At 43.9% G+C, this 16,159-nt stretch overlaps 1 protein-coding gene across 4 annotated transcripts in view; it reads right to left on the bottom strand.

Annotated features, from left to right (window-relative positions):
- Window positions 1–16,159, bottom strand: part of SHLD1 (shieldin complex subunit 1) — a 69,253-nt gene that overhangs the window by 34,398 nt on the left and 18,696 nt on the right. The window contains exon 5 of one of the 4 annotated variants that reach the window (XM_045194591.2): window positions 8,238–11,071. The exons of the other annotated variants lie outside the window; for them this stretch is intronic. Within the exon in view, the coding sequence (XP_045050526.2) occupies window positions 10,347–11,071 (725 nt within the window). The 3' untranslated portion in view covers window positions 8,238–10,346. Of the gene's footprint in view, window positions 1–8,237; window positions 11,072–16,159 lie in introns of those variants that run through there. 4 annotated transcript variants of the gene reach the window in all.

The raw sequence follows: 16,159 nt of genomic DNA, 5'->3' as shown, positions 1-16,159 counted from the left end.
GTAGAGGGATGAGAAAGTTCTTTTTCTGTTGTTTTCTAAAATCAGAAACAGGAAGCAAGGTTACATAGGCTCTTGGGTGATCCATAGAAAAGGCAGAAACTAAGTGCCTTACAACTGCCAATCAAGCCCATTCTTTTTCTTTCTTTCTCCTTTTTTTTGGGTGATTGACTGACTGATTGCCACTGCAGGGTCATATCCATGTTGTAAGTTGCCAGTTACTTTCACCAAAACAATACACTGCATAACATCAAATCAATGCTGTTGATTTATTAGTTTTGTTATTCTAGTTTTGGTTTCATCGTTGCAGAAGCACTGTAAGCCAAAGGCACTTTTTGATCTTTAACCATTCTTACCACACACACACAAAAATTAACCATGTGAGTAATAGGTGTGTTATTTATTTTGATCTTGGTACTTATCTCACGATATATATGTATATCAAATCATCAGGTTGTACACTTTAAATATCTACAATATTTTATGTCACTTATTCCTCAATAAGGCTGAAAATAAGTGCCATGCCCATTTCTTTTTCTTTCTTTTTTTTTTTTTTTTGCCATGCCCATTTCTAAGGACAGAATCTGATTTAGCAGCCAGGAGGGGGCAAAAGGTGGCAAGTTTTTCAGGAATCAAGATTAGGCTGAGAAAAACCACTGATCTATTAATAATGCTTAAAAAGCTAAAAATTTGTCCTGACTGGTATGGCTCAGTGGATTGAGTGTTGGCCTGCAAACCAAAAGGCTGCTGGTTCAATTGCTGGTCAGAGCACATGCGAGAGGCAATGAATTGATGTTTTTCTCACACATAAATATTTCTCTCTCTCTCTTTCTCCCTCCTTTCCTGTCTCTCTAAAAATAAATAAATAAGATCTTTAAAAAAATAAAAAACTAAAAATCCTTGATCTGTTCACTCTGTTTTCCTGTGTACTCTTCCTACTCAATGATAAAAATACTAATGTCCCAATAGGGAGAATAGGCTAAGGACATTTTCAAAGAATTCATAGGTAAAGAAATATGAATGGTGAATACCTATAAATATATTATGTGTGTGTATGTATATATGTGTATATAAATGCCCATATATGTATATATATGCACAGTGCACTTTATCCATAGAGGCAGAAAGTAGACTGGTGAAGAGGGGAGTGGGGAGTGAGTCTTTAAGGGGTACTGTTTCAGTTTGGGAGGATAAAAAAAGTTCTAGAGAGTTCTAGAGATGAATAATGGTGATGGCTATACAACAATGTGAATGTACTTAATGCCACTGAACGGTGTACTTTAAAGTGGTTAAAATGCTAAATTTTATGCATTGTATTGGCAAAGAAATGCAAATTAAAACAATGAGACGACACTTGGTACCCGCACTGTATCCTCAGTGAGGACACACGTGGACATTAATCCTTGTGGGATGAGTGAATGTTACCAGCCCCACGACTCACTCTGAGGAAAGTCACCTGCCATGTGTGATGACACCCAGTGGGCCTGTGGAGAGACCTGTGTGAAAACAGAGGGCTCCAGCCAAGAATCCCTTGAGCGAACCTTCTTGCGAGCAGCTCCGCTAGCTCTAGCCAAGGCTTCAACTTGATTGCAACCTCATGAGAGACCCTGAGCCCAGAACGCCCCAGCTAAGCCATCCCTAGATTTCTGATCCCCAGAAACTGTAAGATCATGAGTGCTTGTTGTTTTAAGCCACTAGGTTTGGGGGTAATTTGTTGTTATTTCCAAAAGATAACTAAACCCACTATCCCTCAATATCCAGTATGTTATAACAAAGTGTTTACCAAACTATATTTTAGAGGTTAAAAAAATGTTGGTCACAGACTTCCACATAATTTTAAAGCCCCTTATTTAATGTATTTGTGATTGATGGACCTGTAACTTTTCATTTTCTCAGTTGACTAAACTTCGACAGTAAAAGCCCTGGCTGGGTGGCTCAGTTGCTTAGAGTATCATCTTGGTAAACCAAGGTTGTGGGTTTGATTCCTGGTCAGGGCACGTACAAGAATCAACCAATGAATGAATAAATAAGTGAAAAAACAAGTTGGTATTTCTCTCTCTCTGCCTCTCTCTCAAATCAATACATAAAAGAAAAAGGAAAAAACTTAGATAGTAAAAGATTTTTGAAAGGACTACAAATTGCTGTCATAACGTTCAATACCCAAGCAAACTGTGTATTTCAAAGAATTGGAAAACTCTTTATTTCACGGGGCTACAGGCGAGCTGCCTTCCCAGCAGGCTCCCTGTGCAGTCTGCTGAAATCCTCCGTGAGCTCTCAGTCAGCTCCGAATCTAGGACAACATGTCAGGCTCTCAGGTACGGCCTGCCTGGCTCTGTGGTCCCTGGCCTCTTTCTCCAGAACACTAAAAATCAAAGGCCCAGCTAAAGCTTAGACATCAAACCCGGAGATGAAAAGAAAACGAGAGCAAAGGAGACAGAGACGAAACCTCCCTGCTGTGAGACAGCAAGGCAGCTGGCTAGGGGGCAATGCACAAACAGCTGCAGGAAGATTTCCCCTTCTTCATTTTAGGAACTTCACCTGGTCTCTCACAACTGCTCTTTTTAAGCCTCCTCATGACAAACAGCTCTGAGTTTGCCTCATAAAAATCTCAGTGCGGGAGAATGTCTTCTAATTGGAACATTTCAGAGGCCGGTTTCTAGGGTTTTCTATCACTGGATGGTAAATTCCAAGAGGGCAGAGACTGCATCTCGCTCATGCCTCACCCCAGGAGCTAGCATAGTGCCTGGCACACAGTAGGTGCTCAGGGAAGATTTGATGAATAAATGCACTGAATTTACTTTCCATCTCTGAAGGTCTTTCATTCAATCAAAGGGTATCTGTTGGGTGCCTATGGGTATAGCATGGAGCAGAGCTGAAAGGACCACGAAACGTAACTTGGCACATGCCCGCTGCACTTAGAAAGACTATCAAGTCCTCATTGTGTATCCACTGAAATCCAGTAGTTCTTCAGGCATACACCCAAATGTGTAACTTCTCAGCCAGTTACGTGATGTTTTAAATGTTTTATGTAGTTCCTGCGGTGCCTGAAGTTCATTGAGAACTTACTGTATGTGATGAAGGCTAGGCAGTTATAAAGGTGAGCATTACAGTTCATAAGTTGAGTTTGGGACTGGAAACGACAGATAAGAGTAAGAGTATAGATGATTTTTCTTCCTTCTAATGTTCTGTATTTTCTGGTTCTCCTTCGAGGAGCAGTACTGGTTTTAAAGTCAGAAGAAAATAAGCGGTACCCCTGAAGGAGTGGAATGAGGTGCGAAACATTAGGCAAGTCAACAAAAATGAGTCAGGAAGTGGCAAGGCCCGATGGGAAACCATCATGAAAGAGCATGAGCTTTGTGCCGATCTAGGTCAAGTCTCCACACTGCAGCGTATTAGCTGTTTCTCTGGGCAGACGACTTTGCCTCCCTGAGCCTCAGTTTCTTGATCTGTAAAATAAGGATAATAGTTTCTCCTTTAGGTGGAGAAAGAAGAGTAAATGAGATAATACGTGGAAGGCTCTCGGCACAGTGGTAGGGGGTAGTGAATAGTGGTTATTAGTTCAATATCTTATTAGGCACCATGGAGTGGTATCTGAGGCAACTCTTGGGGTTATTATAGCTACCCCAAGTTTCTCCCCTAATATACGGCTGTAGAGCTTTCCTCTACCTCATTTTCTTTACCAGTTTTTTTCTGTCTTCTTTCTTGTTCCACTGCTTTGGCCTCTGCCAGTGGTCCCAGTAACACACACTGGTATGCTTATGTCTGCAGGTGGGATTTAGTTTAATGAGGCAAGGGTCAGATCATGTGATCCATGGTTCCTGCCATCCTACCAACATGCTTTGTGATTTCAAGTCTCTTACTCACTCTTGGCAACTCTGTGACATCTAATCTATAAAATGGGGACAGGGCCCCCGTCTTTACTTACTACAGAAAAATACTGAGAGAAAAAAAAAATCCAGGTAAATAGCCTCTAGCAATGATAAAGTAACTGGTGCCAGACTTGCCCTTCTGCTGTGACCAACTAGAAAACCAGACAAATGTATGACACAACTGCTCTCCGATATTGAACACGGGCAGTGTAAGGATTTTGATGCCTGAGAAAACAGAAACAGTGAGATGTCTATGATTGCCCCAGCTATCTGCCTAGAGGTACTTTCTGGTCCACAGCGAAGGAGGGGGAATCCAAGCAGGGGACGGCTGTCTCCTCATTGAGGAGACAGAGAGTGGAGTTTGAGGTGCTTAGAATTTGCGAAGCAGAATCCTGGAGAAGAAGGAGGGAGCTACACAGAGAAAGCGCTCCAGAAATCGACATACGGGAAGGGAGGAGCTGTTCTGTGCAGTGTGGGATGTTTAGTGACATGCTTGCCTCTGCCTCCTCAGTGCCCGTACATCCACAGCTGTGACAACCAAATGTCTCCAAACATTGCCAGATGTCCCCTGGGGGCAAATTTGCCCCGGTTGAGAACTGCTGGTGAAGAGTAAATACCCGAGTTTTCTGCAACAGTGAGGAAGGACAGAGGTGAGTGTTATAAGGTGTAGGATAACCGTAGTTAGAGAAACGTGTCCTGGAGCAGGAGCTACCAAGGGCCAACTGCACTGGGCCACTGTTGGTAGCAGAGTGGGAGCCCGCTCAGGAGTAAGCTGGGCTGTGCCACTGGAGGTCATCTCGTGTAAGACAGACAGCTTTTTCTTGCATGGACGCTGCTAATCAGATACCTGCCCATAAGGATGTGCCCACAAAGAGAAATAAGAGATTTAGCTTTTCCTTTCATGGAATTAAAATGGGTCGTCTATTTTGTGCAAACATGTACATCCACATCCTCTCTACTGTTTAGTCAGGCATCTAGTTCTTTAGAGATTTTTTTTTTAAAGCCGTTATTTAATCACTTATGAACACAGTTTTAGAAAGAAAAATCCACCCCCGACATTTCTCACCTCCTCTTAGGAAAAATTCTTCTTCTTTGTTCCACCTCTGGAAGTATACCCCAATGATTTATGTGCCACTATGGCAACTCATTAAAAACACCACCCCCTTAAATTCCTTCATGGTGTATAAGTTGGACATTCTAAAACACATATTTTACCATGAATTAATTCTCAGCAAATAATAAGATTAACCTAACTTAAACTGATTTCTATAACAATGCCATCACTTATAAATACTTTTTGCACATTTTTAGGGAAGTCTTTTGTTACTTAGTCATTAGTTACCTCACCATAAATGTGAACTAATATTTAAAATACAGCAATATAGTTTTGAAGACATAATTCAATTAATGAGAATATTCACTCACCAAATGCACTGGCTGAGATACGTACAAGGAGAGCTACTATAAGACCAAAGGAGTAAAAAAGTGGTACCAACCTAAACGTTCACGAACAGACATCATGCTAAGTACATGACGGTTCAATGATGACATGCAATACCGTGCAAACACTAACACCACGAGGGCTACACCTACCAACTCGGCAAGATGCCTGGGTATAGCATAAAGCGAAGAGCGCAAGATAAAAAATGGTATATATGGTAAAATTCTATTTGTATTTCTAGAAAACAGATAGAGCCCTGACTGGTGCGGCGCAGTAAGTGGGGCGTCGTCCCGCCAACTGAAAAACCGCAGGTTTGATTCTCAGTCGGAGCACGTGGTTGCAGGCTGGGTCCCCAATTGGGGGCGCACAAGAGGCAACAGACTGACGTTTCCCTTGCACATCGATGCTTCTCTCCCTCTCTTTCTCCCTTCCTTCCCATCTCTAAAAATAAATCAATAAAATCTTTTTAAAAATAAAACGTAGATATATGTGCTATTTGTGTGTGTAGTATGTATGTATATGTTTATAATTGTGTGGAAAAATACCTAGAAAGATACACAAAAGTTATTTATGCTGATTACATCTAGGAAGGAGTACTATGGAGACCCAGAACTTTTACTGTTCACTTCACACCCTTCTAGCTATTTTTGAAAGAAAAAGGTGACTCATGTCTTTATCACAAGTAGCATAACTGTCATACACATACCAAAGTGGGGACCTCGCCCGAAGACTAGTTGCACTTAGACTATAAAAAGAACCAAGACATACTTTGGGTTATTCTCTATAGCTCATTGCCTGAAATCACCGATGAATTCTAGGAAGCATGAATCCTGAAGTCTAGCAAAGAAGGGCTATGTCCTCAAAAAGGAAATCTAAGGAGCACCTCTTTTTCAGCAATGTTAAATTAACTCTAGGGTTTGCAACTTGCCAAATCAGGAACATCCCAAAAAACAGGATTCTGTAACTTATGAAACTGCTTTGAATAACTGGGATGGGTACTATTTTCAGAAGTTACAAGTTTATACCATATTTCTGGGTTAAAAAAAAAGTAACATCACTGTACCAAGTTTGAATCAAAATTCAAACACAACTGAATCTGGGCAAGAGTTGCCCTCAGCTCAGCACAGGAAAGGGACCCAGGCCAAGGCCGACTGAGAAGAGGCGGAGCTCTGAGGGGCTCCAAGTGGAGCAGTGGGCACTGTCCTGACCCATGGCAGCCCGACAATTGATTTCTAAGCCAGTGTGTTCAAGAACACGATGAGAACTTAAGGTAGAAAACTACAGGCAAAGGTTACAAGGCCGCTCACTCTCAGGTGCTAAAAGCAAGTTTTTTTAGTGGAAAGATACAATACATGTCACTCTAGTAGACAAGGTGGTGACAGAGGGCTGGCAGCCATCACTGCCTCCACTCTGCACCTTCCCCACCTCCGGGATGCTCCATTCACATGCCCTGGACGCACAGAAACAAAAATAGGGCATGTAAAGGAGGAATATTGCTGTCTTAACTGATCAGCAAATCATGGGCAGGCAAGATGGCCAGGAAAGCCAACCTTCCCATCCTTCTGCAGTGAAACGGTGATGTTGAATTTGTCCAGGGCCAGAAGCAGATGCCAGGAACCTCTCCAACTCCTGGGACAACACTGTGGGCCTCTGTTCTACATCCATCAACATTCAATTGTTTGGTTTCTTTTAGGCTTAGACCTAATCCCTTCAGGACTTAGGAAGTCGTTTATCAAAACCACGTGCCTGACTGGGAAGTGTGGAAATGGACAGAGGGCATTTATTGCAGATAATCTGCTTCCTCAACAGTAATACAGAAAAGTGGTAAGTGCTTCTTAAGCTTCACAACTATTTGATATATGATAAAAGAAAAGAGACAAGCAAATGTTCTACTTTTCAACAGGGAGGAAGACGGCACAATTCATAACCCAACACATTATGGACCACTACACCTGACACACAGTGTGGAGGTGGGGACTGTCATTTGTGACACCTGGTGTGTATCCAGTTCCATGGGGCAGGTATTGTTATCCCCATAAAACAGAGGGAAAAACTGAGGCTCAGAGTTCTTTAACATGTCTGTGGACACTACATAAAAAATGATAAAGCCCCTCAAGCCCCAAAGGCTGTACTTTCTGCCCACTCAACAGAGAAACGAAGGTCACCAGGCCGAGCCGTCAGCCCTACCATGCTGGGCCCACTTCTGTCTGATCACAAACTTGGTAGAGTTCAAGCACTTACATTCCTATGTTGCTGTCGGCCCCATATAATCTTTTTACCCTTTCTAAGAAATTGAAAAATGTGCCACTTGTATAAAAGCCTAATTTCTTAATTTTGAGGAATCAAAGGGGAGATTAGAGAACCGACTGATAAAGGAGAGTAAGAAATAGAAACACAATCACAGTACTGTGGTTTATGAGACCGAGCGTTGGGCATTAAGGTACAGCTTTCCTCCGTGAAGGCAATACTATCTCCTGGGAGAGGGAAAGGGCATTTGGGGTTAGGATTTTTGTTTTTCCCTTAGCTGATCACTGTGGAATGTTGCCAGGCTTCCTGCTGCCTGGACTCCACCAAAATTTCCTGGGCAGGGCAAAAGCTTTATTTCACCGCAGCACACAGCCCGCTTTTCAGCAAACAAACTGCCAAGGAGTCTGAATATATAGAATCCCTGGGGTTGTTTTTTCCATCCCTGCTTTCAAACACTTCAAGTTTTCCAAGTCAACAGGCAACATCTCATGCAAAATTGAACAAGATCCTGCTTCTGAATGCCGGTTCTTGTCTGATATACCAGCACATCTTTCTATGCCAGTCACAAAATGTAAACTGGCACTGGTATGCACAATTAGGTGACAGAAACAGCAGATGGACACCTGCAGCAAGTGCAGCTTCTGTGGTGGAATTCTTGGGGTACACCTGTGTCAGGCCACAACTGCAATGTTCTTGTACAATCACAAATCACTCTAAGACAGTGAGAGTACAGGATGTGGCAGACACTGAGCAAACAAAACTGGCCTGCAGGTTAAAGTCATGCGAAGACATACAGGAGACTGAGTGGAAGTGTTAGCGTAAGTAGCTGAACATTAATAAAGGAAGGAAGCAAAGGGAATCAGACTTTATTAAGCATAATCAACGAGGGAGCATATGCCTGCTTATTAATCAGAAAGCTACAGCTTCACACACTCCAGGGGAATCACAGCATTGCCCCACCAAGGGGATTAACACCCCTCCCTTCCCCCATGGAGGGAACAGCCTGGCCTCTGGTCTCGGATTGTAGGGGGAAGCAGGGGGTGGTAAGTACATGCACAGAAGTCAAGACGGTGACCATAAAGGCCTGTCTGTGTAGCCCGGGGAAAGAATCGGATTGGATGAGAGACACAGAACCCTGGAAGATCTAGGAAATAGATTGGTTAGGGGGTGGACCCATCAAAAGCCCATGAAAGCTTGAAAGGTTGATTGGTTAGTTTGAAGAAGCACCTGGTCCTTCCCAAGTAGAAGATAATGTAATCCGCCTAACAAAGAAGCGCTCTCTCGCGCTCTCCCTTTCTCTCCGTAACAAGCTCTTGCCCCACTTGTTCACGTGTTTTCTCTCCTCAGTGACCATGTGGCCCTCACAGCTGCATGGCCAGGAGCTACGCGAACATCAAGCAGGCTCCAGGCCAAGCCTGGGTACCGAATGCAGCAGTGCCAGCCAGCTGGAGGACAGTGGGAACTGGACTAATGAGCTTTGATATGGACTAAACTTTGTCATGGCACAGAATCTCTGGACATTGGCCCTATTTCTGGGCCTGATGAAGACAAAGTTGGGCTTTTCCCATGATAGGAAAAATGGAGACGAGACATTGGGAATCTGGGGGCAGCCTTCTACTTCTACCCCAAATAAACCTTACCATGGCACAACCTCCCACGTGAGGGTTCCTGGAATACTTTCCTTGTGATCCCGTGAAAGAGCACAATTTCCCCCAGCAAGAGATGCTAGATTCTTTTTTTTCTCACTCTATATTGTTTGGCAAGAATTTAATTGATCCAGCTGTAGGAGCAGGCAGCTTCCTCTTTTGATTAAAGGAGGGAGGGCACAGGTGCCCAACCCCCAAGGAGCAACCACCTCTTCCTGTCATGCTTCTTTTTTTCCTTTAAATGTTAAATTCTAGGTCTAGGATTTGGGGGGGGGTCCCCTGAAACCACACACCACATTTAAAGTCCCCCTTTTTTTGGAGGAAAGCCTTCACTCCTTCGTCAGATTCTCAAAGGGATCTGCAACCAAACAGGTGTGGACGAGAAAGGGGAGTACATACTAAACCTGACAAGCTCAGGGAAGGCCTGTGTGGTGGCCTTACAAACTCAGAGACCAAAGTAACCACATAGGATGGTCTGAAATTAAAACTTTCTTTTTTCCTGCACAGGCTCCTGTAGTACAAAGGACTTTACTTTTGAAGGCGAATTCGTACAGCCATTGCTTGTACGGAGCCCACTTCTCAGTACTCTTTTCTTTCCACCGAAGAAACTGAAATACATGATTGGGAGAATGCCAAAACAAGACTCACTGGTTCATCATCTAGGCTACAAATACACACTTCATTGCTTGCCACTTTATTTGAATGCAAAGCAAGATTAAGCGTCTTTGCCACGTGGTACAGAGCTAAAACCCGAACCCAGGTACTGGGAAGACAGCACAGCTTTTCTTCGGGGGGAAGAGGTGCACCCCGTCATCCCTTAGTCTTGTGGGAAGACTAACCCATGTTCTGTCGGTTGCCATAGCCCCTAGGATGGGTATCCTTCCAGTCATCCCACTCCCAAGCTCGCTGGAGTGCTTCCTCATCATCCTCTTCCTCCTTTTGTTCTTGCTCTTTGTGTTGCTGAGCTCCTCTCCTGACCTCTGAGGTTGTCTTGGGTATTCCCTGATCTGGTAAAGCTCCCACCTTCCGATGCTGATCATACCAGTCATTCACTGTCATAGACGCCAGACTTGGATAACCAGCTCCAAATACTTTGGCTTGGGCGGCATTCCGAGTGAGAATAAAGGGTTTCATTGGAGGCCTAGCCTAAGGAGTTGAGCCAGAAGCTGATGTCTCTTTGGAGGCATCTTTTTCCCTCAGGATCTTGATCTCCTGGTCAATGCTGTCGATCTCTTCTAAGCTGATGGCAATCCACCTCCACAGGTGCAGGAGGTAATACTCACGAATATGCTCGTCGTCTGCTTCCCCACTCTCCATGGCAGCTTTTGTTGCAGACAACCTATGCTCCATCTCCTTCTTCTGCTTGTATCTCTCTATTTTAGCCTGTCTTTGAGATGCCACAGCAATGAGGTTAGGATGGGCCATGGGAGAACCAGCTGTGTTATTTTCAGCTGAGTTGTTCTTGGTTTTAGGCAACTCAAACTCTGCCACATGATAGTGTTGGCACTGAGTTAAGTAGATTAGAAAGTGTTCTCGAGCCCACTGCAAATCATCTAGCCGCTTGCTGGGGCTGACTTGTTTCAGAGCGAGCGCTCCTTGAAGTGCTGGCACCATCAGGTACTTCAGGTCAGAGGAAGCAATCTCTTCCAAGTCTTCATTGTGGCTGAACAAGTCAAGCTGCAATAACATCTCGGCAGACTGCTTCAGGAGGTGTAGTCCTTTAGACACCTTCTCTTGCACTACCCGGGAACCGGGGGGTTCTGCCGCTACGTCCACTTCGTCCAGAAGCCGCTGGCAGGTATCGAACAGCTCGGGGAGGCCCGGCGGCAGACACTCTTCTCCTTCGGCTGCTGCCATCTTGCAGGAGGGAGCTGAAATGAAAACTTTCTTACCCTCGATTTTTTAAAAATCCTCGCCTGAAGATATGTTTATAGACTTTAGAGGGAAAGGGAGGGAGAAACATCGATGTGAGAGAAAAACATTGTTCGATTGCCTCCCACCCGCACCCTGACCAGGGAGCAAACGCACTATCACGCTTACTATTTGTAGGTGACTTAAACTCCTTTTGTAATCATTTCTGTGTGTGCCCTTTGCAGTGACCACTTCCTGAGGCTGAGAGATTTAGTGTGATCTCTATGTTAATTCTTCCATTTAACAACTTGTGGCCACATGTGTTGAAAGTATATTCTTAGTCCTGACCAGTGTGGCTCAGTTGGTTGGGCATCCAGCAGAGTGAAAGGTCACAGGTTCAATTCCCAGTCAGGGCACATGCCTGGGTTGTGGGCTCGGTCCTGGGTCAGGGCATGTAGGAGAGGCAACCGATCTATGTCTCTCTGTCACATCAATGTTTCTCTCCCTCCTTTCCTCCCTCCCTTTCCTCTCTTTAAAAATAAGAAAATATTTTTTAAAGTATATTCTTAGCTTTGTTACTTAACTATTTCAGAACTTCTATCTTTAAAGGATCAAAGCAAGTTTACCTCCTCCACATTTTTCTTGTATCCTGTTTTCTGGAGATATCACACAAAGTCTACAATTTGAACATTTCTAAGGTCAACAGACATAATCACAAGGTGGGTTTTCCAACATCTGCCCCTGATAACACCTACCAGCTAAAAATATCTTGTATATGTATGGTTTTGAATTTTTTCCATTGCTTTCATAACTACTCTTTATTTTATTTATGTATTTCTGTATTTATTTATACCTTTATCTTTCCCCAACAAGGACTGAGGGTGACTTTAAGGACACACACAAGCTGATGAGATGGCACAAAATATAGAATCAAGGAAGAGAAAACCTCCAAATCCCTGGGAATTAGGGACAAAAAAGTATCTTTCCTGTTTTACAGAGAAGAAAACCAGAAGGAGACAGAGCTAGCAAATGCTTTTTGAAGCTATGTGGGTTAAAAGCTAGAAATAACCTGAGACTGAGCCAGCCCTAAAAATGATATCCTGGGACTCTGGAGTGTTGGGGGATTGGCTTGAAACAAAACAAACTAATGTCAAGGAGACCACATCCTTGTTGGCAAAGCTGGGTAGAGACATGGAGGCTCCTCCTGGGAGAAGTCCTGGAGCTGAATGTGGGTGGAGACTGGAGGGGGACGGTGCTAATGGCAGGGCAATCAGGTACTCACACACTGCCAGGCACCCTCCGGAGAACATTCTAAGCATCACCTCACTTAATACTCACCACGGTGCCTTAGGATGTAGGGACAAGCATTATTCAAATTTTGCAAATGAGGCTTCCCCAAAGTCATACAGTACGTGGCAGATTTTGACCCAGGCAGGTCTGGGTCCAGAGCCCACTCCGCACTTCTAGCATCTCCAGAGACCCAGTGCAGACAGAAGCCACTAACAGGAAAGCTGGGTCTGGAGGACGGACCAAGGACATCTTTTCACAAAGCGGAGAGGGTGAGAGGGGCTGGCATGGGGTGTGGATCAAGGAAGTTGCAAAGAAAAATGAGGACTCTGCTAAAAAACAAGGAAGTCAGGGTCTAAATTCTCAGGCCTTTTTTTTGGATCTTGGCCACTTGCTGGGCAGGAAAACTTCCTTAAAGTGACTTCACCAGGGGTCAGGACACTAACTTATTTCCAAAGCCAACCTTAACCATGAGATAGGATAATAGGATGATGATGGTGGTGATGGTGATGATGATATTTTAAAAACCAGTGTTTGCTTTTTCCTGTGGTAAAGTTAGAGCTATTATTCAATTCAGTATTTCCTGAGCACATAATATGTAACAGGCGCTGTACTAGGCACCATGGTTTTGAACACGGGACCTTATAAAGAAGACTTCATGTAATTTCCACAGCCCATTAAATATTTTTTAAACATCAAAAATATCTAAATCTTAAAATATAGCACTTCTAGTTCTTCTATCTCTGGGATGTGAGTGGATATCAGTTCCCCCAGGCTATTCCTATCACGGCGCTCCAATAAATTAGTGTTTTGTGCAGGGTCCCTTCTGCTCCTCATATCTCCAGGAGCAGCTCCCACCTTCCGTGGTTCTTCCCTCACTTCCAGCTGTGGTTTTTTCCTTTCATCAGATGCCTATACCTGGGCCTTTGAGGGAGTCAGGAAAGCTATATGACAACTATTTCCAAGTGTCTCCTCTTCAGGCCACTGACAACATTGCACCTCCCGGCTGCACGGTGGAAGCGGGGCCAGGTAAACAGTTCTGAGCAATGGGCTCTGAGTAGAAGTGACGTCTGATGCCTGTCACTTCCAGGAGGGATCATTTAACTGCTGATGCGAAACCCTCTGGAGTTCTCTTTTCACCTCTCCATGGCAATGGCAACATTTGAGATGGTCCCTGGGTTACTGGCCATCCTGACAGCCCAAAACGAACATGCAGGATGAGTGAGAAATAAACTGTACACTTTTAAATTGCTCAAATGTCCCAGCCAATGTGGCTCAGTTGGTTGGAACATCATCCTATAAATGGAAGGGTCATGGGTTCAGTTCCTGGGAAGGGCATGTGCCTAGATTGTGGGTTCACTCCCTGGTCAGGGTACCTACAAGGGGCAACTGATTGATGTTTCTCTCCCTTTCTTTCCGTCTCCCTTCCCCTCTCTCTAAAATCAATAAGCATGTCCTCAGGTGAGGATTAAATAAATAAATAAACAAATAAATCCCTTAGATTTGGGGTTTGTTTTTTTACCACAGTATAACTTAGCCTCTTCTGACAGACACGGCCTTTCAATGAGACTCTGAATTTCTGGTTCATAGTGATAACCCCTTCTTCTTTTCCAGGAGACACAGGGAGATATAGATACACGGAGATGTAGATATAGAGATAGAGATAGAGATAGATAGAGATAGAGATAGAGACAGATGGAGACAGAGACAGGTAGAGAGACAAGGATAGAGATGGAGAGGGAGAGGGAGACAGAGAAGGTAGAGAAATAAACATACAGATATAGACACAAGATATAATTTGCCTGGTCATTTCTTTGAGTTTGAGGTGGAAGAGGCCGGGATGTATGCCCTACCAGCCACCCTGACAATCCATATATATAAATGACTTAAATATAAAAGTAAATAGAAATTTACTTTTCAGTCTTAAGAGCCCTTAGAGAAATCTTGGAATTTGAATTTGGAAATATAGTGATTAATTTTTTTTTTAATCTGTAAGATAAAAGGCAGAAATGATGTCTTGAAGTATGAAAAGTAATGAACGAATGAGATGGTATGGGAAGACTAGAACTAGTGACATTTGGGGCCGGAATATTCTTGTGTCCTGCACACTGTAGCATGTTTGGCGTTACCTTTGCCGTCTACACACTGGACACCAGAAGCACTGCCCTCCACCGTGTGGCGACTCCCAACAATACCCATTATCCCCTGGGGGACAAAATCGCCTTCAGTTGAGAACTACTGCATTAGCTATAGTCACAACTAGATTCTCCTACAGAAACCTTCTCTGACAGAATTGCCTAACAATTTTCTTTCATAAGCTTGATGTCTTCCTGAAAGGAATTCAGTCAAGAAGTGGATGGAAGTCCAGAAACAACCCCGGTGGCAGTACTCGTTGTAACAGCAGCAGCAGCGATGGCAGCTAGCCCTCACCAAGTGTACTAAACCCTGGCGCCTCCCTCAAGCCTCATGACTACCTGGGAACAGGCAAGATGACCATTCTCTTTCTACAGATCAGGGAACCGAGCAAACTGAAATGGAGCAACTTGCCCAAGGTCAGAGGCTAGCAGGTGTAGAAAAATCATGTCCAAGAAAACAGTGTTTCTTTTCACTAAAAATCAGAGAAATGCGTACTGAAACGAGAAACTACTTTTTCTGCCTATATTATTAGAAAAATTCTTAAAAATCATACTAGTGTTGATTAAGGGTCTTGAAAAAAGTGACATTCATCCCTTTTCTTGAGGACAAACTAGAATATGTATCAAAAAATTTTAATGTGGCATGGCAATTTTTCTTATAAGGAATTTAGCTTGAAGTATTTAAAATTTATCAGTTTTCAATTCTATCAATTCCATTTGCTTCTTGTTATAACTTGTATTTATTTCTTCACTGAGGTTTTCCATTTTTTCATTTGCTTCATGAGAATTGGTAATTGACTGTTGAATCATTTTCGTGGTGGTTGCTTTAAAATCCTTGTCAGGTAATGCCAACATTTAATTCATCACGTTGGTGTCTGTGACCGCTTTTTCATTCAAGTTGTGGTTTTTAGTTCTTGGTGCCAAGATAGGGGATCTTTGGTTGTATCCTGAGCATTTTGTCTACTGTGTTTAGAGAATATTACATTGAGAGAGTTTGGGTCCTTTACTCTAGCCCACAAACACCCTCTTTAGGTTTGGCACGCAGGCCATGGCCTACTTTGGTGGGCCGTGGTTCCAGGGACAGTGTAATGTTCAGAGCCTGTGCTGTTTATTTTGGTCTGCCTGGTTTGTATGCTACAGTTGAGGCTCCCACAGGTCCTGCTGGGGCTGCCTGAGGACCTGCCTGGCCCATGGGAGTCTCTTGGTGGGGGTGAGAGATCCCATACCCCGTGGGAGGTGGAGGCTTCCCAGGCTGGACTGCTTATTTAGGTGGGAATCCCCTTTTCCAGGTGTCCCAGAGAATGTAGGTAGGGGAGGACGGTCTCAGGCCTATGGGGACAAAGGCACTTCCCAAGCCAGGTCGCTGTACATGTATTGGCAGAATCCCCTTGCTTGTGCCTCCTGGCCACCAAAGTCTGGCTTAGCAGGGGATGGGAGTCTCAGGCCATTTCCCATGGCCACTTACTGTTATGGGTCTCCTAACAATTCCCTCTTTCTGGGTGCTGGGTTAGCCTGATGATATTGGATAGACAACAGGTCAATCCTGGGGAGAAAGGAGTCTACCTGGGCCCTTTCTTGTTGCTAGGTTTCAGGTCAGGGCACTGGTCCTGGTCACTTGATTCTGTTGGTAGGATATAAGACACCCACCCCTACCTCTGTGTTGGTCCTTCAGTCAGTTGGTTTGGG

Source organism: Desmodus rotundus, chromosome 6, assembly GCF_022682495.2.
Source record: "Desmodus rotundus isolate HL8 chromosome 6, HLdesRot8A.1, whole genome shotgun sequence".
In the NCBI taxonomy this organism is placed as follows: Eukaryota; Metazoa; Chordata; class Mammalia; order Chiroptera; family Phyllostomidae; genus Desmodus; species Desmodus rotundus.
The sequence above is the reverse complement of the archived record's forward strand: the minus strand, read 5'-3'. Positions and strand labels throughout refer to the sequence as shown.